The sequence below is a fragment of the Cervus canadensis genome, chromosome 2, assembly GCF_019320065.1.
Source record: "Cervus canadensis isolate Bull #8, Minnesota chromosome 2, ASM1932006v1, whole genome shotgun sequence".
In the NCBI taxonomy this organism is placed as follows: Eukaryota; Metazoa; Chordata; class Mammalia; order Artiodactyla; family Cervidae; genus Cervus; species Cervus canadensis.
Window position 1 is genome coordinate 8,374,678 of NC_057387.1, and position 23,042 is coordinate 8,397,719.

The window sequence follows — 23,042 nt, forward strand, 5'->3', positions numbered from 1 at the left end:
AAGTTACACCTGGGAAGAATGTGGTGAATAAACATCAATTCCACTTGCCTCGGGATTCCCAGGTGGTGCTAATGGTAAAGAACCCATCTGCCAATGCAGGAGATGCAGGCTTGATCCCTGGGTTCGGAAGATCCCTTGGAGTGAGGGCATGGCAACCCACTCCAGTATTCTTACCTGGAGAATATCCATGGGATGGAGAATCTCATGGACAGAGGAGCCTGGTGGGCTACAGTTCTTAGGGTTGCAAAGAGTCAGACACAACTCTTTGTTATGATAAATCAGAAGCGATTTATCATGCATGTACCACATGCTAGATTCTAGGCATTGCTCTAAGCACTTTCCATGTTATTTCATTGGTTCATCAGAACGACTCTGCGAACTGAATATTTTTATGTTTGTTTTGCCATTGAGGAAACAGGGACCCCAGAGGGTATGAGGCCTCTGGAGGTCACAGAACTATCAAGTGGTAGACCCAGAATTTGAATCCATCTGTCTGGCTCCAGGTGCCCTCCCTGAAGACAGTGTCCACAGCAAAGATAATTTTAAGATGTAGGACGTAAATCAAGGGGCTTCAGAGTCCAAAGGAGAGGGGAGAATGGGAGCTGGAGTGGAAGGAAAAGTTACACAGAGGAATTAAGCTTGGCCTGGGGTCAGCGCTGGGCAGGCAATGGGACTGGTGAAGGTGCAGTGGGAGGAAGTAGAGAATAGAGCATACCCGCAGATGTTGGATGAAGGTTGGTGAAGGGGTGAGCTGGGACCTCAGGGAGCTTTTGACTCATAATGTCTGCCAGGCATCCTACCCTTCTGCTGCTCTCATTGTAAGAGGCCTCACCTCCATAGAATAAAACAAACTGTAAAGCCTATAGGTCTCTTCTCACCTGTTTTGGCCATTGCCGCCTTCTGTGACTCTAGATATGCTTGCCTGAGTCTCAGTTTTCTCAACATAAAACTAGTGAGCTGGGCCAGATAAGGTCTGTAATTCCTTTAAAGTTAAAAAAAGTCTGTGGTCCTATAACTTAAATCCTCCAATAGATTCATATCAATTTGTATCTAAAGATTAGGGGGGAAATTAGGGCTTAAGAAATATCTTTCAGGACTGTGACCAGGTTGCCTTTCAGATATGGCTGACCTGGCAGAAGTTGGTCATGGATAGGACCTTGGAGGAGGACAAGAGGAGCAGATAGCTTTCATCCTCCTGAGACCCTGAAAAGAAAGAGACAGCTGTTGCTATTATGTCCTCTGGGCCAGTAATATGCCCCAGTTATGCCAGCTTTGCCCCAGTCCCAATAATATGCCCCAGTTTCGTTTATGTGAGTAGGTAGGTGGCTGGGCTGTCACAACAGAAGCAACTCTCATTTGGCAGGTGTTACTTATGCACTTATGTCATCTTCTATTTTCTAGTTTTACTTTAATTAATTTCTTTAGCTATCTTGCTATTTTCTAGTTTTAGGTACACCACCTTATTGGTTTTACTTTTATATAAAAGAAATTTGAAAGAAATGCTATTTTTTAAATTCACTTATGTACTTGCAGTGCTTGTTCTTAAATTAACTGTTGTTTTAGAAGGTCTCAAAATACGTGAGGAAAGAAAAAAGAGGAAATAGTCTTGAAATACTAAGTGCTGCTACAACTGTTTGCTGGGTCCATCGCATGGGTTGAAGAATCCTGGTGGTACTTAGGCTGCTGGCCCTGCTGATTTATCTTAGGATTTGAAAGGTTTCTCCATGAGTTTTCTGGTGTTGGCAACATAAGCACAAAATAATCAATCTGTCACTGTTCCTCAGATACACATACACACACAGGCGTGAAGTGGGCTCTCAGCGACCCTCAGCCATTCAGGTGAGAGTTGTTCACAAGGCAAGTCCAGCTCCCACACGACTTTGTCCTCACATCTCAGACTCTATGTAAATTTAGAAGCCTTATTACAACTCTGCTTGCACCCTTGCTTTTTGATTGGGGGTCATGTGACTGCTAAAATTGTTATCTGGCAGGGTTAAAATATGTTTCGTTCTGAGAAGAAACTATAATTAAGATGCTTACAAAACCCCAGTTCAGTGGGATTCCCTGGGATGTCTTGATGTGTTAAAGACCTAGAAAGAAAAAAATCTTTTCAAATCCTGGAGGCAACTTCTGCTCATCTATCAGGCTGAAGGCCCAGTTGGATCTTGGCAGGATGCATTTTATCAGTTTGTTGCGACTTCAGGCTATATCTCTGGCCAACTTTGTAAATGTCTGAATTGTGTCTGTAAGTACCCTGCCCTTCTGTCCCCTACTTATTCCTTTCTATCAGTTACTTCCCAACAAATCCATCACAGATTTAACAACAAACAGCCTGATTCCACAATCATCTTTACAAATTACTTGTCTTTCTATTTAGAATGTGAATGCTATTACTTCACTTGGAACCCTAGTGTTTTGGGTTGTCTGCCACTGTTCATTACCCTGATGTAACTTAACCCCAAGCCCATACATCTCCCTGACTCTCCAAGAAGTCTGTCTTCAATATTCAGCCATGTTTCTACTCTTAGACCAACCTATAGTTCTCAAGGATCTCTGCGCCCTCTTCCTTATCCACAAAATGGGAGTAATGAGTATCTACCTCATAGGATTGCTTTGAGGATTAAATGCATTAATAGACAAGATGCACTAAAAATGCTTGGTCCATTGTAAATGCTCAGTAATTATCTATTATTATCTTATTGAGCTAAATGTCTTATTTACTAAGACGCTGCTCCTGGTTCAGAAGGATTTGGTAAAGGAGGGAGAGGAGAGAAAGCAATGAACACTGGCTCTCTGATTTTTAACTTAGTGACTGGTACTCCAGTGATTCAGAGGAAAACTACATGCTTTTCTTTCAGTTCAGGTCTAGTTGGTTCAATTCAATTATTTGCATGGAAGGACAATAATAGCACTACTGTGTTTATTTTAAAAACAAGGTAGATCCTCCTTCCTCCTGGTGTCTCATGAGAACTATGTGGGAGTATGGGGACAGCATGTGGAGCCATCATGTTCTTTTTACCAAAATGGATACAGGACACATTAGAAATTTAAAAACAGAGAGACCTAGCAGAGAAATTGACTCAGGAAAAAACAAAGATAAGTTTAGCTTTCAGTTCAGTTCAGTTCAGTCGCTCAGTCGTGTCTGACTCTTTGTGACCCCATGAATTGCAGCACGCCAGGCCTCCCTGTCCATCACCAACTCCCGGAGTTGACTCAAACTCAAGTCCATCGAGTCGGTGATGCCATCCAGCCATCTCATCCTCTGTCGTCCCCTTCTCCTCCTGCCCCCAATCCCTCCCAGCATCAGGTAGTCACGTGGTAAAATAGGTAAAGTGAAATGAAAAATAAAACATCTGAATAGAAGAGTCTTTACAAAAACTAGGAGCCTGGAAGTCAAGCATAGTGACAGAAATCAGGATAAGGAAACAGATCTGGAACTCTTCAGTGGGCTAAATTTGATCTCTAAAGCCATGAGAATTAATGTCTCCCTTGAGAAGGAACATAGGCAGAAAACATGAGGCTAGGTCTCCCCACTTCTGCGTGGGATGTTTTTAAACTCACAGCGCTTTTGAGTTTGCCCTTTAACTTTTTTTTTTTGTTTTCAGAATCAAGACAATGGGGACTATATGCCGGGCTCTTCTTAGGGGGCATCGTTGGCATTATCATGATTCTCCAAGTGGTGATACTACTGTTGAGAAGAAGAGGTAGGTGTCTGACAACAGAGATTCTTATCAGACTCCCTGTGGTAAGCAGGAGAGCTCTCCCCACAAGCAGTTGCTCTCACCAGCTTGGCTTTCTGCAGGAAACAAGCGCCTTTGCAAAAACACTAAATAAACATATCCTGAGACCTTGCTTAATTCAGCCTCATTCAACATGTCTTGCTTGATCCCCCCACGCTAGTCTATAGGGATGAAAGGAAAGATGAACCACAGGTATATAACATAGGAGACATTACACAGATAATTTAAATTCAGTATGACAAGCACTGCAGCTGAAGTGTGTATAGGATGCTGAAGGGCTCCAGATAAGAGGCTGAAACTAGGAGCAGAATTCAGAGGAGTCTTGGATCTTGTTCAAGTGAAGCTATATCTGATCAAAAGAACCTTATAGTAAGATGTTTTTACCCAAGGGTTGAAACCTTTCTATAATTTCTTTTTATGCTTAAGATGTGTCTCTGAGAAAAGGAGGGGATAGTTGTTTCCAGGTGACTTAGCAATGGGGTAACCAAGGCACAGAGAGGCTAAGTGACTCCTGCAAGCTCACCCAGGTGGTTGGTGAGGGAATCAGAACTGCAACTGTGTGTTCCAACTCCCAGGGTATGTTCCTCTGGGAAGGCCCACAGGTCATCAGAAGACAGCAGAGGGAACACACTTTACTATGATTTAGCACATATTCTGACTCACCTTGGTCAAGTGTGCAATCCATGAGGTCATTTAAAGCCAAACTAAATAGTTAATGGAAAGCCACCCAGGGTAGACTGAAACAATTACGGTCCAATGACTCCCTTGAAGTTTCAATGTCTAGCGTTAGTATCTCCTGGCTTCTCCTCCAAGTTGTCCTGTGATTCAATATCTCAAGGCCATGTGCTCTCCTCTGCCACACTACCCCCCACCCGCCCACACTAGCCGCAGAAGCTCCTGCTCCACAATCAGGACAGGTCCCCGGGCTGGTCTGCCCATGAGGAAGATAGAACCTGATCTTCACACCACTGATCTGATGGCCAATGTCATCTCAAGCAGATTCATGTTCTCCACATATAACCTTCTTGGAAAAGCCCTACCTCAGCACTCTGATGTTGGTTTTGCTTATATAAAATAATCTAGGTCATAGCAGGCCACCTACCTTGTCTCATTTCCTCCATCTAAGAGGTAGCTGGGGAGGAACTGGGAGGGGGTGGGGCGATTCAGACAGACATCATGATGAAAGCTTATGGGGAGGAGGCCGGGTAACCGCTTTTGGCTAAAATGATAAAGAAGCACTGAAATACTAGCAATGAGAAAACTGAGATTCGTGCCTGCATTAACCCTGCTGGCGAAGGTCCTGGGATCCTAACCCACACTCTTTCCTCAACTACATCCTGCTATCACATGGTTACCTCTGAAAGGAATAGTGCTCCTCACCCCACAGTAATTCTCTATCACTTTTCCCAACACATGTACCCATCCTTGTTTCTAATCACTGTGTATTCTTTGTAAGCCAGGAACACACAAAAATCTTGCCTTAAATCTGTGGTTAAAACCTATACTTAATTACTATAACCCCATAAGACTTTGTTCAAGAGATTTTATTGGCCACGTCTACCGGTGTCATTTCCAGAATGCAGTCCATGTGAAGGTTTTCAAATGGACTCTCTGGAAATTCTGGGCCCAGGAGGTACATTGGGTAAGAACAGAGATTTTAGCCTTCAAATGCAGACTTTGCCACTTATGAGTTCTGTGATCAAACAGATAATCTAACTTCTCCTCTGCAAAATGGGGATAATAATACATACTTCATGGCACTTTTGTGGGGATTCAAGAGTCAATACCAGAAAGCACTGATACATGATGAATTATAGATGGATAAACAGATGGATGGATACATACTTACATACAGAAATAAAATTTTTAACGTAGGCATTACTATTTAAATCCTATTGCCAGCAGAGGGCAGCACTGGAAGGCTCTGGGAAGAACACATAGAGCGGATTTAAAGTATCAATACTTAAGGTTAGGGTGACATAAGACAACTTATTGCCGCAAGTAAGAGTTGAAAAAGAATAGTAGACAGTCCACTCCTTTATCTTACAGTGATGGTAAGAGAAGAGATCCATTGAGATGACATGTGTTAACTAATGTCACACAACTAACGAGGACTAGAAGGTAGATGCCCCAATTCTAAGGCCAAGAACTTTTTCATTAGATCCTAAGGTCTCAGTGACTAGAGTTGAGCTGGCTCATGAAAACTTGTCCCTGCATTGAGGAAAAAAGCACGAAACTGAATTATCTTGATCCAGCAGTCTTTTTGAGAAGCAAAGTTCAGCCTTTTGCATCTCTCTGACTGTTTAAGACTGTCCCCTCTACTGTAATTTTCAGCGTGAGCTGACCTGAAAGACTGAAAGTCCTTAAGGTTACTCTGTACCCTCTCTGTTCCCCTCCAACACCAAGGACAGTGCTGAGTGAGGGTTCTAACTGTACAGACACCCCGGATTTGAACTGAAAGGATGTATTTCACAGAACTAACTTGCAAGCCCTCTGTTATCTCCTCCGATCATCCCAATCTCTATTCTCCATTCCCATATCCAAACACGTGCACACTCCTCAGCCAGTTATCCACTCAGACCAAAAAAGGGAAGTTGCAACCACCAGGTAAGTAAGCACTCCATGCCCACACCCACACAGGAAAACCATATTTTGGTTTCTTTGCATTCTCTGAGCTTCTCCTGGGGCTGCCCATCATTTCCTCCCCAAGAGTCACACCCTCAAGCAGCACGTTCTGCCACCTTTATCACGAACATACACACAAGGCCTTTTCCTTCCAAATAAAGATATACCTCTCCTAAGTGCTATTTCCTCAGAGACAGGTCTAGATTTTTAAGAGAATAAATTAACTGGTGTTAAAATAAGTCTTCCCTAAAGACTGTGATTTCCTCTGCATTAAGCCCCATTGCTTTTGCTTGGACTTTGCCATAGTCCCCAAAACAGGCATCCTTGCTTCTGTTTTTTTCCTCCATCATTCTCACTACTACATGATGCATGCAAAGCATACCATGAAACATCAGAAAGAATGAGATCGATCTACTGCTTTAGCAAGGAAAATGTCCTCAATATATGATAAGGGAGAAGGTCTTGTGTGTATGGAATGACCATATTTGCATTGAAAAAAAATCTATACAAGTGTCCAGAACCACATTGTCTAATTTGGTGGTCACCAGCCACATGTGGCTGTTTAAATTTAAATTAGTTAGAATTAAATGCAATTGTTGTAAAATTTTTATTGAAGCATAGTTGATTTACAATGTTGCGTTAAGTTCTGCTGTACTGCACAGTGATTCAGTTATACATTTTATGTACATTCTTTTTCATAGCATTGAAAGCAATTTAAAATTGAAGAGTTGAACTGAAGGTTCAGTTCCTCAGTTGCATTAGCCTCCATTCAAGTGCTCAGTAGCCACTTGAGAACTGTGGCTACCATATTAGATTGCTGGTAGGGAACATTTCCATCATCAAAGATGAAGTTCTGTTGTACAGAGTTCATCTGGAAGGAGGTACATCAAGCTGTCAAAAGCCATTACTTCTGAGAATGAAATCATACTGGTTACTGGGTGAAGGAGGAAGGAGGAAGTACTTTTTGCTCTCCACTATTTACGTTTTTTTAACAATGAATTATTTCTACAGATTTAAAAAGAAAAAAGTTTAAAACTATTTAAAAATTTAAATGTTCTGCAACATATTAATTTTCAGAGGTCCTGGGCTTTAAGGGAAAAAAAAAAAGATTTTAGGCATTAGAATGACATGGCAGCTTTATTCCAAATAGTCCCTGGCTGATCATCCCTCTTATACCCCTCCCACTACACATCTACCAGGTTCCCCAGAAACAAAGAGGTGAGAAAACTGTGAATGAACCTCTATGAACAAAAGAATACAAAAGAGGTATAAATAACTTTCCATACCCTTAAAAAACTTGGAATTCTAATGGGAGACTAGATATGCACAGCAAACAATAGAGATCAAAATAATCAAATGGCATATCAATTACACCTGACAATTACACATAACACTATGTGCCAGGCACCATCCTATACACTTTACAGGCAATATCTCATGTAATCATCACAACAGCCCTGAGAGGCAGGTATTTCGATCTCATTTCACAGATGGGGACATCAGGCCCAGAGAGATCAAGTGACTAGCCTAATGTCATAGGACAAATGTGCATGGGATCTGGGGCTCAGTGCTTTTTTCTGTGGTACTCCTGGGGTAGGTGGGTATGCACCGAGGTGCAAAGACCAGAGAAGTCTGAGCAGAGAGTTCATGCTGGAAACCAGAGCGAGAGATAACCACTATGGTTTCTTTTCCCCAGGTAAAACAGACAATTACCAGCCAACAATGGAAGCAAAAAGCCTTACTATCTATGCCCAAGTCCAGAAATCAGGTGTAAGTTCTATACTTTCTTTGTCTGGGGCTAACCTGTCATGTTTCCCATGGACTCCCTGGCCAAGCAGTTCATATTGCATGTCTGACATTCATTGTTCTACATGAGTTATGAAGCAGAAGAAATTTGGAAAGCAGAAGGCAAGAACAAGAGCTCTCTAAAAGGGCACTAAACTTCAGTGTCAGATGGGATGATTTATTATTTGAAATGATGGGAAACACTGGTTTCTTTTCTAGCTATCTGTTTCTTCATAGGAAAAAAATGAGGACACTAGAAACATGTAATGTATGACTCCTTCCCCCTCTGGCATTTTAGGAGTTTGCCAGTTCCATGTTATCAAACTCTTTCCTTCTCTAAGGAAAAGGATGCAGCTTGAAGAGAGAAGGAATGGTTGAGAAAGGCTATTGTGTGACATGTTGGTCTGAGCCGAGTTTAAGAGTTTGCAAACATCAAAGAGATAAAGAAGGAGGATCTTGAGGATTCTGCCTAGAGAGTGGTTGGCAGATGGAAGAGGGTATGTAGGCAGGAGATGAAAGCACAACTGTGATGGAGTGATGGTTAGATTGAAATGGAAGAGATGGGTTTTATTTTATTTAATAAAAAGTTTTATTGGAGGAAAATAGAACCACCACGTACACAGGGAAAAGAGCACAAAAATTCAACTGATACAGAACTGAAAGTCACAACTACCCAATGTTGTTTGCGATTACTTTTCAATTTCTTAAATGGCTTCCCTCAATTTTTTAAATAGCTTTGCCAATTTTTTTTCAGCTGAAATAGCATCAAGTTTTCAAAAAATTAAGAGCCTCAGTGAAGGGACCAGCTTTTAAGATAACAAAGGTGACACCAAGAGTCACCTAATAGGACCAATTCTACCGAAAAATTCCTGAAGCACATAACTGCTGAGTCTGGTAGAACAGTAGCTCAGAGACCATCAGGGATGAGTTAGAACACTGACTCAGGTGGTCCAGTATGCAGAGAGGGCGAACAAAAAGGCTGCATTTCCCTGTCAGATGAGTTCATGTAAGAAAACTAAGGAGGTGCTAAGAAAATACAGGCAATGGCTGCTCAAAATAATTAAGAAGGCATTCTAAATGCCACATATTATTAGACAACAGTGTGTAAAGTGATGCAATTAGAAAACAGGCAACTTAAAAAAAATATGGTCACAGGTCTTTAAGAACTCAAGAAAACAATCAATAGCAAACACAAGAGCTGAAAGTCTTCTCAGCTGAGGGTTGAAAGTGAAAGTGAAGTCGCTCAGTCGTATCCAACTCTTTGCGACCCCGTGGACTGTAGCCCACCAGGCTCCTCCATCCATGGGATTCTTCAGGCAAGAATACTGGAGTGTGTTGCCATTTCCTTCTCCAGGAAGAGATGGATTTTAAAAAAGAGTCAAGATAAAGTTGAGGAGCAGATATGTTAGAAGTAAGAGGGTGGCTGAAGGATAATGGTTAGATATGAAGATATTATGTCTCTGGGAGTTGGTGATGGACAGGGAAGCCTGGCATGATGCAGTGCATGGGATCGCAAAAAGAAGGACACAACTGAGTGACTGAATTTAACTGATGAAGATATTATAGTTTTTCAGAACTGAAAGCAATTCTAAGTGATGTATAGGCCAGAATCTGGCCTTTAGGCTATAGGGGAAGGCAAATTCTTGAGTAAAAGATGTGAAGGTAAATGCAGTTTCGATTAACACCTTGGGAAATTGCATCAGATGACTGTAAATGCATTTCTGTAAACCAGAGGTTAACTCTTGGACAAAAATCTTCTTTCTGCTGTCCCCTAGAGGCCTGGAGGATTTATTACACAGGCCATGACCACCATTGAGAACCAAACTCCCTTTAAATATATGAGTCCCAAGAGCCATCTCTTGCATTTACACTTTTAGGTAATCAGGTTCAAGTTTACCATGGTGCCTTCCCTATCTATTCTATCCCATTTTGTTAGCATCTCTCTTTTTACTTCCTGGTGGCTCAAATGGTAAAGAATCTGCCTGCAATGCAGGACACCTGGGTTCAATCCCTGGGTTCAGAAGATCTCCTGGAGGAGGAAATGGCAACCCACTCCAGTATTCTTGCCTGGAGAATTTCATGGACAGAGGAGCCTGGTGGGCTACAGTCCATGGGGTTGCAAAGAGTCGGACATGACTGAGTGATTAACAGCATGACACACATACTAAACAATACACAATCTATAAAGTGTCACCTCAATGAATTATCCCATCTACATATCTAATAAAGTCTTCTCATCTTGTTTTCCTTCAAGAGTTTTGACTATCCTTGTCCCTTTGTACTTTCATATATATTTTAGAATCAGCTTCTCAAGCATCACAAAAAGAGGAAAAACCCTATTAGGATTGCACTGAATCTGCACATCTATTATATTTGAGGAGAAATTATCTCTCTCAGTATTGAGTCTTTTAGGACCATAAAACTAACCCCTAGATCAAGGAACAGAACATCATCCGGACCCCTAGAAGATCCCCTTGTATGTCTCCTAATCACTCTCTTCTCTCTCCTCCTCAAAGATTCCATATCCTGACTTCCTAAAAATAAAGTTTACTCTTTTTTTGGACTTTATAAAAATGGAATCCTACAGTATTTCCCCCCCTATGTCTGGTTTCTTTTGCTTTGTATTACCTTTATAAGATACATCCATGTCTTTGAGCTTAGATACAATGCATTCATATTCATTGCTTTATGGAATATCGATGTATGCATATACTAGAGTTTATTATTCCAATTAACTATTGATGGACATTTACTTCATTTCTAGTCTGAGGGATTATGAAAACTACAGCTATTCGTATTTATATATGTGCTTCTTGTTAGATATGTGCACATATTTTTGTTGGGGATATGTCTAGGGGTAGAATTGCTAAGTCATACAGTATACATGTCTTCATATTGACTAGACAAGGCTAAGCTGTATTTCAAAACATGTATATCAATTTACTTTTTTATACCTGTATACCAGAGTTTCCGCTGTTACACATTCTAATCAAAACTTAGTGGTGGTGTTTTTCAATCACTAAATTGTGTCTGACACTTTGCAATACCGTGCATGCCAGGCTTCCTTGTCCTTTGCTATATCCTGGTGTTTGTTGAAATTCATGTCCATTGAGTAAGTGATGCTATCTAACCATCTTATCCTCTGCTACCCACTTCTCCTTTTGCCTTCAATTTTTCCCAGCATCAGGGTCTTTTTCAATGAGTTGGCTCTTTGCATTAGCTGGCCAAAGTATTGGAGCTTCAGCTTCAGCATCAGTCCTTCCAATGAATATTCAGGATTGATTTCCTTTAGGATTGATTGGTTTGATTCTTTGCAGCCTAAGGAACTCTCAAGAGTCTTCTCTAGCACCACAGTTTAAAAGCATGAATTCTTTAGCACTCAGCTTTCTTTATGGTCCAACTCTCACACACATGCATGGAAAAACCATAGGTTTTTTTTTTTTTTTTTTTTTTTTTAGTTGGAGGCTAATTACTTCACAACATTTCAATGGGTTTTGTCATACATTGATATGAATCAGCCATAGATTTACACATATTCCCCATCCTGATCCCCCCTCCCACCTCCCTCTCCACCCGATTCCTCTGGGTCTTCCCAGTGCACCAGGCCCGAGCACTTGTCTCATGCATCCCACCTGGGCTGGTGATCTGTTTCACCATAGATAGTATACATGCTGTTCTTTTGAAATATCCCACCCTCACCTTCTCCCACAGAGTTCAAAAGTCTGTTCTGTATTTCTGTGTCTCTTTTTCTGTTTTGCATATAGGGTTATCGTTACCATCTTTCTAAATTCCATATATATGTGTTAGTATGCCGTAATGTTCTTTATCTTTCTGGCTTACTTCACTCTGTATAATGGGCTCCAGCTTCATCCATCTCATTAGGACTGGTTCAAATGAATTCTTTTTAATGGCTGAGTAATATTCCATGGTGTATATGTACCACCGCTTCCTTATCCATTCATCTGCTGATGGGCATCTAGGTTGCTTCCATGTCCTGGCTATTATAAACAGTGCTGCAATGAACATTGGGGTGCACGTGTCTCTTTCAGATCTGGTTTCCTCAGTGTGTATGCCCAGAAGTGGGATTGCTGGGTCATATGGCAGTTCTAGTTCCAGTTTTTTAAGAAATCTCCACACTGTTTTCCATAGTGGCTGTACTAGTTTGCATTCCCACCAACAGTGTAAGAGGGTTCCCTTTTCTCCACACCCTCTCCAGCATTTATTGCTTGTAGACTTTTGGATAGCAGCCATCCTGACTGGCGTGTAATGGTACCTCATTGTGGTTTTGATTTGCATTTCTCTAATAATGAGTGATGTTGAGCATCTTTTCATGTGGGAAAAACCATAGTTTTGACTATATAGACCTTTGTCGGCAAAGTGATATCTCTGCTTTTTAATACATTATCTAGGTTTGTCATAGCTTTCCTTCCAAGGAGCATGTGTCTTTTAATTTTATGGCTGCAATCACCACCTGCAGCGATTTTGGAGCCTAAGAAAATAAAATCTGTCACTGCTTCCACTTTTCCCTACTATTTGCCATGAAGTGATGGGACTGGATGCCATGATCTTAGCATTTTGAATGTTGAGTTTTAAGCCAGCTTTTTTCACTCTTCTCTTTCACCTTCATCAAGAGGCTCTTTAGTTCCTCTTCTCTTTCTGCCACTAGAGTGTTATCATCTGCATATCTGAGGTTGTTCATATTTCTCCTGGCAATCTTGATTCCAGCTTGTAATTCCATCTAGCTCAGCATTTCTCATGATGTACTCTGCATATAAGTTAAATAAGTAGGGTGACAATATATAGCTTTGATGTACTCCTTTCCCAATTTGGAGCCAGTCCATTGTTCCATGTCCAGTTCTAACTGTTGCTTCTTGATCTGCATACAGGTTTCTCAGCAGACAGGTAAAGTAGTCTGGTATTCCCATCTCTTTAAGAATTTTCCATGGTTTGTCATGATCCACATTGTCAAAGGCTCTAGCATCATCAGTGAAGCAGAAGTAGATGCTTTTCTGGAATCTCCTTGCTTTCTCTAATGTCTGATGAATGTGGCAATTTGATCTCTAGTTCCTCTGCCTTTCTAAACCCAGCTTGTACATCTGGACATTCTCTAGCAAGTTTCACCTTGCTAGCATGTGAAATGAGTGCAATTGTGTGGTAGTGTGAACATTCTTTGGCATTGCCTTTCTTTGGGATTGGAATGAAAACTGACCTTTTGCTGACGTATTGAGTGCAGCACTTTAACAGCATCATCTTTTAGGATTTGAAAGAGCTCATCTGGAATTCATCACCTACACTAACTTTGTTCATAGTAGTGTTTCCTAAGGCCCACTTGATTTCACACTCCAGGATGCCTGGCTCTGGGTGAGTGACCACACCATCATGGTTATCCAGGTCATTAAGACTTCTTTTGTATAATTCTGTGGATTCTTGCCACCTCTTCTTAATCTCTTTTGTTTCTGTTAAGTCCTTGGCATTTCTGCCCTCTCTTGTGCCCATCCTTGTATGAAATGTCCCCTTGATATCTCCAGTTTTCTTAAAGAGATTTCTAGTCTTTCCCAGTTTACTGCTTTCCTCTATTTCTTTGCATTGTTCACTTATTTATTAGTCTTTTGAATGTTAGTCATTCTGTTGGATACCTTTTTATAGTTTTCTTTTGCATCCTTTAATTATTAAGCAAGTTGAACAATTTTTCATATTGTTTATTGCCATATTAACATCCTCTTTCTTAAAGCAGCTGTTAAATCTCTTACCCACTTTCCCTTTGAGTCTCAGTCTATTGGGGGTGGGATTATCATAAGATACTTAAATATTTTTAGCTTTTTGGCAGTTATATGTTAGCAGATACCTTCACCCATCTTATGGCTTGCCTCTGAAATTTCTCAGAGATATATTTCGATAAAAGAACATTCTCAATTTTAGCATAGAACAATTTAGTAATCTCTTCCTTTGTAGATAAAACTTTTTGTATTCTGGTTAAGAAATTTTGAAGATATTCCAGTTAGGAATATTAGAAGATATTCTTCTATAGTCTTCTAAAAACAGTGTGGTTTAACTTTTAAACTTATGTCTGTTATGTACCTGAAAATGATGTTTTGAGTATGGTATGAGATGGGTTGTTTTATATTTCTCCATATGGATATCCTATTGACTATATTTAAAAGACTGTTCTTGACCTACTTCAGTGCCACATCATTATAAATCAAGGGTCCATATATGTGTGGATCTATTTTGAAGTTCTCTATTCTGCTCCATTGTTCTATTTCTTTACACTTGCACCAGTACCATACTGTCTTTACAAACCTGTGCTTTCAGATTTATTATAAATCTGTGGTTCACATAGTAAAGAATCTACCTGCAATGCAGGAGACCCAGGTACGATCCCTGGGTCAGGAAGATCCCTTGGAGAAGGGAATGGCAACCCACTCCACTTTTCTTGCCTAGAGAATCCTATGGACAGAGGAGCCTGGCGAGCTACAGTTCATGGGGTTGCAGAGTCAGACATAACTGAGTGACTAACACCTTCTTTCTTTTCACTTGTTCTTGTTCTTCTCCAAGTTCTTGGCCATTTTTAGTCCTTTGCATTTTCATCTATATATTTTAGATTCAATTTTCAAGATCCTCCTAAAAAATTTTGTTGGAATTTTAATTAGAACTGCATTGATCGATTTGAGAAGACCATGTATGTTTTAACATTGAACTTTAAATTCACAAAATGTTATGTCCTTTCCTTTATTTAGATCTTCTTTAATTTCACCCAGTTACTGCTTGAATTATCTTCTACAGCATTACTTCCAAAGTGCTGGCTAGCTCCTTTTTACTAAAACGATCTTTTACTAAAAGCATTACCTGGGACTTAATTAGAAATGCAGAAAGTTCCCACCTCAGATCTTCTGAAATGGAACCAAACTTCTAACAAGATCCCTAGGAAATTCTTATGCACATTAAAGTGTGAGAATTCCTGCTCTACCCCAACCACTTCCCGTAGTGGGGAATTCACTGCCTCTCAAGACAATTCATCCCACATTTGAGCACCTCTTACTTCCCTGGTGGCTCAGATGGTAAAGAATCTGCCTGCAATGCAGGAGACCTGGGTTCAATCTCTGGGTCAGGAAGCTCCTCTGGAGAAGAGAATGGCAACCCACTCCAGTACTCTTGCCTGGAGAATATCATGGACAGAGGAGCTTGGAGGGCTACAGCCCACGGGGTTGCAGAGAGTCAGACACAACTGAGCGACTAACATTTTCTTTCTTTTCTTTTACTATTAGAAAGATCTTCATTATACTGAATCAAAATCTTAACCCTAAAGCTTCCAACCTTGGTTTAAAGCTAAAGTACTCTATAGAACAATGTAATTCCTCTTCTACATGGCAATTCATCAGATATATGAAAAGAAAGATCATGTCACACCTTGAATCTTCTTTCCTCTAGTAAACTTTTCCGATTTCTTATCTCTTCCATCAGATGACAAGATTCCAAGTTCTCTCCCAATAAAACATATGAGCTTCAGCGTTAAGTCTTTCTCTATGATCAGGAAAGGGAGAGTATAACATTATCCTACACCAGTGCCCCTATGCATGTTGAAAGGATGACTTTCCAGGCATCAGATATGTCATCTCCATCTAAGAGAAATGTGGTCTCAGTTAACACCTACACTGATTTTGTCCTGGTATTGTAGATTTTAATTCATTCTAAGTAACATTAACAAACATCGACTGAAGGTTTTTGTATGCCCAGCACTGCTTTGTAGGGAATGCAAAAAAATATCTAGGCTATTTGTCAAGGAACTGATGGCTTGTTTGGAGAAGCAACATATAAATATAACAGAGTGTCTTGTATACAGTGTACAGTTAAGTACCATAATGTGAGAATTAGACTTTAAGTACCTAAGGAATTTAAGTAAAGGAGAGGTCATTATAAGTTGGGGCAACCAAAGAAGAACAGCATGATGGAAAGTACATGTGCTTTAAGTTAAAATCCTGGCTTTAATACTTCTGGTATGTGCCATTAAGAAAGCACTCAATCTTTCTAGACTTTAGCATCTTCATCTATGAAATGTGAGTAACAATAGTATTTAACATATAGAGTGGTTGTGAGACAAATGGGAAGATACATGTGAAGAACTTTGTGAACTTAAAACACTTGCATATGTATGGTTATTATTAAGCTCGATATTTAGATAGGAAAGAGAATTGCTGAGAAGCCATGAGAGTGAGGAACAGCAGGACCTCTGCATGTTGTGAGTGATGTATGTGTGTGTGTGTGTGTGTGTGTTAGTCACTCAGTCGTGTCCGACTCTTTGCAACCAGATGGACTGTAGCCCGCCAGGCTGCTCTGTTCATGGGATTTCCCAGGCAAGAATACTGGAGTGTGTTGCCATTACCTTCTCCACGGGATCTTCCCAGGGATCCAAACCTGGGTCTCCTACACTGCAGGCAGATTTTTTATAGTCTGAGTATCAGAGAAGTCCTATGTAGGTGATACAAGTGAGACTAAAATACTGTATAAATCTCATTCTCATCAGCTATCCATGTAAGAGCCACACCAATTTCAGTTCACTATTAGGAAGACTTTAACACAGCTGAGAAGTGGTAATGGGAAATCAGGCTGCCTCACAAGGCTGTAAGCTCCAAGATGTCACTCAAGGAGTCTTAAGCAAAACCCAGGGAATTGGGTTCCAGGGAATCCGGGGGAGAATTTTCACCTGAAAAGGACCAAATGACTCCAAAGAACTTTTCAGCTCATCACTTCTTGATTCTGTGCTTCTCCATGAGGAGAATTAGATGGGAAATAACTCGCTGCTCAACTAACGTCTTGTCTACTTTGTTTCCCTTGTAGTCTGTTCAGAAGAAACCTGACCCCCTGCCAGCACAGGACCCCTGTACCACCATTTACGTCGCTGCCACAGAGCCTGTCCCAGAGCCCGTCCAGGTGAGGCATTGCTCTGTAAGGAGGGGATAGGTGGAGGCAGGAAAAGGGTGGAAGCTGTGTAGAGCTGAAATGGAGAACGCACGTCCTAGCAAGCAGGTAGCAAGGATCATCTGCAGCCTCGACTGCAGGGCTTCTGGGGAAACCCTCATGGCTTCTCACGCGCAGTTCCTGCTAGCTTTCTCTTCACCAGTGTTTCTCTGGGAGCTGTCTAAGGACCACATCAGAATCAGCTGGCATATTTCTTAAAAATAAAGATTCTGAGAACTTCTCTCTAGGATCTGTTCAATCAGAATGTCTCTAGCAGGTCACCAGGCATCTGCACATTAAAAAAAACAACATCTTCCAAGTGATCCTGATGCATGCTTAAGTTCAGGAATTGCATCTTGAGTCCAGGAGTTCTCAAGTCCAGCTGCACATAGCCAGGGGAGCGTTGTAAAAATGCCCATGCCTAGTTTCCATTCAGCCCTATTTATCAGAATATTTAGGAGTAGAGCTCTGTAAACATGTAAAGAATATGACGCCTAGCCCACCAGTTTTATTCTGTTGCAGTATCAGAATGGAGTAAGTTTACTTGACAAAAATCTTCCTTTTACTATATGAACAGGAGTAAATTCTGGGCTGAAGTCTTGGCTCCAATTTGGCTTTATTAAATAAAGCATTTTAGGAGATAATGGAGGATCAAAAGACCACAGAAATATCTACTTTTACCTATTTTCCTCAAGCCTACTGTACACATACCCAGCAATGCCTGGAAGGATGCCTTGTCTCCATTTTGAGGTTTAGTTACAGAACACTCCTATCCAAAGGGAAGGAAAAACATAAAGCTGACTTTAAAAGCTTTAAAAAATCATATAGATTTTTAATGATGTTTTCTTGGGGAAGAAATGCCGCACTTGGTATATATTCACATTTTACAGCAAAACCACCTGAATTCCCCACTCCTGTCTCTTTGTGTCTCTGACTCTTGAATCTCCTCTCCTTTGAGAATTCTTTGCTCACAGTCTTCATCTCCTCCCCATCTCTCTTCCACCAGAACCACTTCTTCCTTCTCCCTTTAGGTCTCACCGATCTTCCCTTTTTTGAAACTTGGTACTTTAGAACTCTCTTGGCTTCTCTAAAGTGAGTGCCAGTCCTCAGATGACTGGGTGACTTCTCCTAGTCTCCCTGCTGGCTTGCATATGCTTGAAGGAAATTGTAGCCCACCTGTGGGCAGGCAGACAACCTGGGCACCTGAGTGCTGCCTCTAGCTCTATGGTTCCCCAGAGGTCTTGTGGTTAGTACTTTGCCATCCAATGCAGGGGATGTGGACTCGATCGATCCCTGATTGGGGAGCTAAGATCCCACAAGCCTCAGGGCCCAAAAACCAAAACATAGATCGGAAGCGATGTATTAACAAACTCAACAGAGACTTTAAAAATGATTCATATCAAAACGATCTTGACAAACCCAGCTGTGACAGACGCTGAGCAAGTTGCAATGCTACCTGATTCTCGAGAACCTTTCCTTTTCCTGAGCATCACACTTTCCATTTACAGCCTGTAAACCTAATGCTGGACCCTCCACTCACAGCCCTCTTCTGTTTTCCCCCAGGAATCAGGCTCCTTCACAGTCTATGCCAGTGTGACGCTTCCAGAGAGCTGACATCACAGACTCAGTGAAAGGACTTTCTGAAGGAATATAGAAGAGGCAAAATAAACACTGAACTTGGTCCCAGATCCCAAGTATTCTGTGACATCTGCACATGTGCCTTCTTCTTGGCCCGGCTCCCCGGTGACGCTTCTTCCACATCTACCTGTGACATGGATACGGAAGTGAGGCTTCCCAAGCGCTTAGCCTGCTCTGCGAGTGGCACAGGCTCAGAGCAGAGAGCTGGTTGATCTAACTTTACATCTCTGGGGTGTGGCAGATGAAATGGATAATGCTGGTCCAGTCAGCCTGGACTTTCAGGTGTCTTGCCTTCTGCCGCAGCTTGATGACAGCTAAAGGCAGAAAGCCAGCACAGGACATCTAGGACCTATCTCAGACAGCTGACCACCAGCCAGAGAGTCTGGAACCGCTTCCACCTTGGCTGCCTGTACTCAGTCTGGGAGCTGCTTGTGATCACCAAGTAGACTTCATCAAGGCTCTGTACCTCAGTTTCTCTCTCTGAATAGACAGTGAAGGGTGAATTCCTCATTGTATGTAAAACACTCTGACATTATTCTATCAAAGAAGCTATTAAAGTATTTTATTTGTAAAACCTGGAAGCTAAAGAGTCAATAAACTAAAAACATGATTTTGAGGTCTCTGAACTTTGAATAACAGAATGAAAAAAATCTAAGATTCTTAAGAGTACTGTTCTGTGGAAATGGCAGTTGGATTTAAAGAAAATCAGCCAGTGTTTGGTGATGCTATTACAAAGGAACTTTATTTTCACTTCCCAAAATGATTTTTAAGTCCTACTTCTCTATTTACTCCATTGAGCAACAAACCTGGAGCCTTAACTAAGGCTGCAAACTGACTCTGAGACCATTTTACCTCCATGGCCTCATGTCTTCAGGGTCTCTATCAAACAAGTCTTAATCTTTGCATACGTCTCCTCGCCACTAAACATATTCTGAAGTAGAAATTTAACATATTTTGGCCTAAGAGTTTCAACTAATTGAATACTTAATAGTTTAAACTATAGGCTGCAGACAGCAAGAGCCTCTTCCAGTGAAGTCCTATTTCCCTTCTATTCTCTGGTTTCAGACAGGCCTTCTTGAATTTAAGCACTTCTTCTTTCTGATAGGGTCTTGTATGACCTCAGCGAACACTTTAAGAAACTGTCCACAGTCTTACAACCACATGACAAGGGTCACCAACTTTCCGGCCCAAAACTCTGAGGTCCTCAAAACCTTATACTTTACCCTCTCTAGTCAATCAATTCACGTTTTGGCTCTGCTGGTCAGTGCATCTCATTTCTTAGAACCAATTCCAGTAGTATTCCAATTTGTGATGAACAGGAACTGACACTGAATTTTTTATATAGAAAAGGAATCTACTGAAAAGATGCTGGTTAGTTCATAACTACTGGGAGGTTCTGTAAAATGATGGTTTGAAAAGAAGAGGGGAGCAAGAAGAGGGGAGACTTTGGCTGTGGCTAGGAGTACAGCCCAAATAACAAAACCAGCCCAGAGATGACAGTGCTGGCTGTACTCCTATTGTCCTCCCAGCACTAGACCCAGACTCCACCACTCCCTCCCTGCCTCAGCTAGACTTGGAAACTCCAAATTGCTGTTGTACTGTCTATACCAAAGTGACTTCTCCAGGGTCCATTCTTCATCTTTTCTTCTCTAGTTTCTAAATCAGAAGCTAAGATCAAGTGACCAATCCCAGGTCATATGTCCATGTTCTACTTCCAAGGGAGGTTGGGAATTGAACCTCTGGCATTTTCCACTTTCATCGTGGTGGTTGGGTCTTCCACAAACACAATGAGTGGGATTCAATGCTGGGCAGGCGCACGCACACACACACACACACACACACACACACACAAACACACTTACCACTATACCACCTGTGTATAGTCTTAAGCTCATTAGCTGCCTATACTCAAAAACTGAGGAACTGCTAATCAGGATTTGCAAACCCCAGGGCGATGAGCAATCACTCGTTTACTATAACTCAGACTTTTTAGCAGTCAGTTCCCAGCAGTTGGGTTTTTCCTGTGGCTGAATTCCACCTGATGGACAGGCAGAAACAAATGGGGGAAAGAAGAGACTATCCCTTCAAAATTCCCTTACCAAGGCTTGTGAATTCACTGGGAGAATGGCTACATCTTGGAGTCTTTTTGGCTATCCTTAAAATAACATCCAGTGTATGTCCTACATCATCAGGTCCAGATTCAAGTCGAAAATCAGAGAACCCCTCAGATTATTATTTTACTGCTCCCCAGATTTCCCCTAAGGCATTGTGGGTAAGCTGGAGCTTTCTTTTTCCTCAGTCTTAAAAAAAAATAAAAAATTAAACTGATACTTTAGAATCTGGTTTCCCCATGTTTCTCCGATGTTTTCTTTTGACTGAGCATATCTGAATTCTGGAGAACTCAGGAGGAACAGACCCATTCTCAGTTTTAAGGGGCTGGGGTTCTGAAATAAACTGGGCGTAACCTTAAGCTTCCTTAGGACACTTACTGTAGTCACACAACCAGGATCTGATGGATAAAGAGTCCATATGCTGACTGTGAAACCACTGACTACAGTAAGTTACTTCTCTTCCTCAAGATTCTGTTTCTACCTCCTGGAAAGAGTAAAATACAGACAGTCCACCCAAGAAATTGTACTTTCGTCTTTGTTACCCAGAGAATATGTAACATAGCAATGTGGCAAAACAGGTTCCACGACCTTGTGTCTCTATCGCTATAGTTGTAAAGCCCTGAAGGTGGCTGATTTGATTTGATGAACTGCGAGGTTGTCCTTTTCCTAGGGGCAAAGTCAGTAGTCACACTCCACACAGAGAATAAATAATTTTTAAAGGATTAATTTGTCACTGCCAAAGTTATTGCCTTCCCTGAATTTCTTCAACTTCCCCTTGTGGAGCAAATCTAGATTGGGTTTCTCAACTGCAGCACTATTGACATTTTGGTTCAGATAACTGCTTGATATGGGGTTCTGCACATCGTATGATATTTAGCAGCATCCCTGGCCTCTGCCCATTAGATGCCAGTAGCACATCCCCTGTCCCTGGTCATGACAATCGAAGATGCTCCCTGACATTACCAGATATTTTTGCAGGGAAAAATCTTCCTACTGACTGAGAACCCCCAAATTGAGAACAACTGATCTAGAAACATACTGGCCATCTAGTCATCTTTGCTTAGACTAAATATACATGAATATACCAAGAAGTGGATCTATCAAAAATCATATTTTCTATATACATTAAAGATTAACTACAAGGGGAAAAGAACAGTAGGAAAGGCAAATGAAGGATAGTCAACGGGAATTTGCTGTATGGCTCAGGAAACTCAAACAGGGCACATCCTAGAGGGGTAGAATGGGGAGGGAGATGGGAGGGAGCTTCAAAAGGGAGGGGATATATGTGTACCTATGGCTGATTCATGTTGAGGTTTGACAGAAAACAGCAAAACTCTGTAAAGCAATTATCCTTCAATAAGAAAATAAATTTTAAAAAAAATCATATTTTGAAAGTGGCCACCTAGTCACTTAAGAATGACCCACATCTGCCGATATTATGATGGTTATCTACATCGAGCTCCTTGCCCAAACCCTACCTCAAATCTGAATGATGTCTGGGTGAAGATCTGTAGAAGCACCAACTTACAGGCTATGATTATAGCCAGAAAGGATTTTGTGAAGAGTTCCACAGAGCAGCCACTAGAGGGAGATATAGCCATTCAATCCACCTTACAGCTGCATCCCCAACACCACTTAGCCAGTATTTGAAGGATGCGATCATGGACTGGCTCAAATTGTGGCTGAATTCTCACCAGTTCACAACATTTACATGCTGGAGGGAGAGTTGATCCGTTCCCTTAGAGATAATGAGATACAATGTGGATTTGTGACAGACTTTAATCAAAGTTGACTGCCAAAAGTTTATCTCACAGAACTCCTAATTCTCAGTGCCGGACTCATTCAGCAAATAGTTTCTGGGCTTCCCTGGTGGCTCAGTGGCAAAGAATCTACCAGCCTGCCAATTCTGGAGACGCGGGTTCGATCCCTGGTCTGGGAAGATTCCACAACTTCTGAGCCTGTGTTCTAGAGCCTGGGAGCCACAGCTACTAAGTCAAGTGCTGCAACTGCTGAAGCCTGCATCCTCTGGAACCGGTGCTCCTGCAAAAAGAGAAGCCTCCACAACGAGAAGCCCATGCACTGCAATAGAGAGTTGCCCCTGCTCACCACAGCTAGAGGAAAAGCCTGCACAGCAACAAAGACCCAGCACAGCCAAAAATAAAGTAATTTTTTTAAAACACACACAAAA

At 41.4% G+C, this 23,042-nt stretch overlaps 1 protein-coding gene across 1 annotated transcript in view; it reads left to right on the plus strand.

The window, feature by feature from the left end:
• Window positions 1-19,353, plus strand: part of SLAMF1 (signaling lymphocytic activation molecule family member 1) — a 41,036-nt gene extending 21,683 nt beyond the window's left edge. The window contains exons 4-7 of the mRNA XM_043451661.1: window positions 3,606-3,704; window positions 8,062-8,135; window positions 16,986-17,078; window positions 18,669-19,353. Coding sequence (XP_043307596.1) covers window positions 3,606-3,704; window positions 8,062-8,135; window positions 16,986-17,078; window positions 18,669-18,719 — 317 coding nt within the window. The 3' untranslated portion in view covers window positions 18,720-19,353. The remainder of the gene's footprint in view (window positions 1-3,605; window positions 3,705-8,061; window positions 8,136-16,985; window positions 17,079-18,668) is intronic.
• Window positions 19,354-23,042: the final 3,689 nt, after the last annotated feature.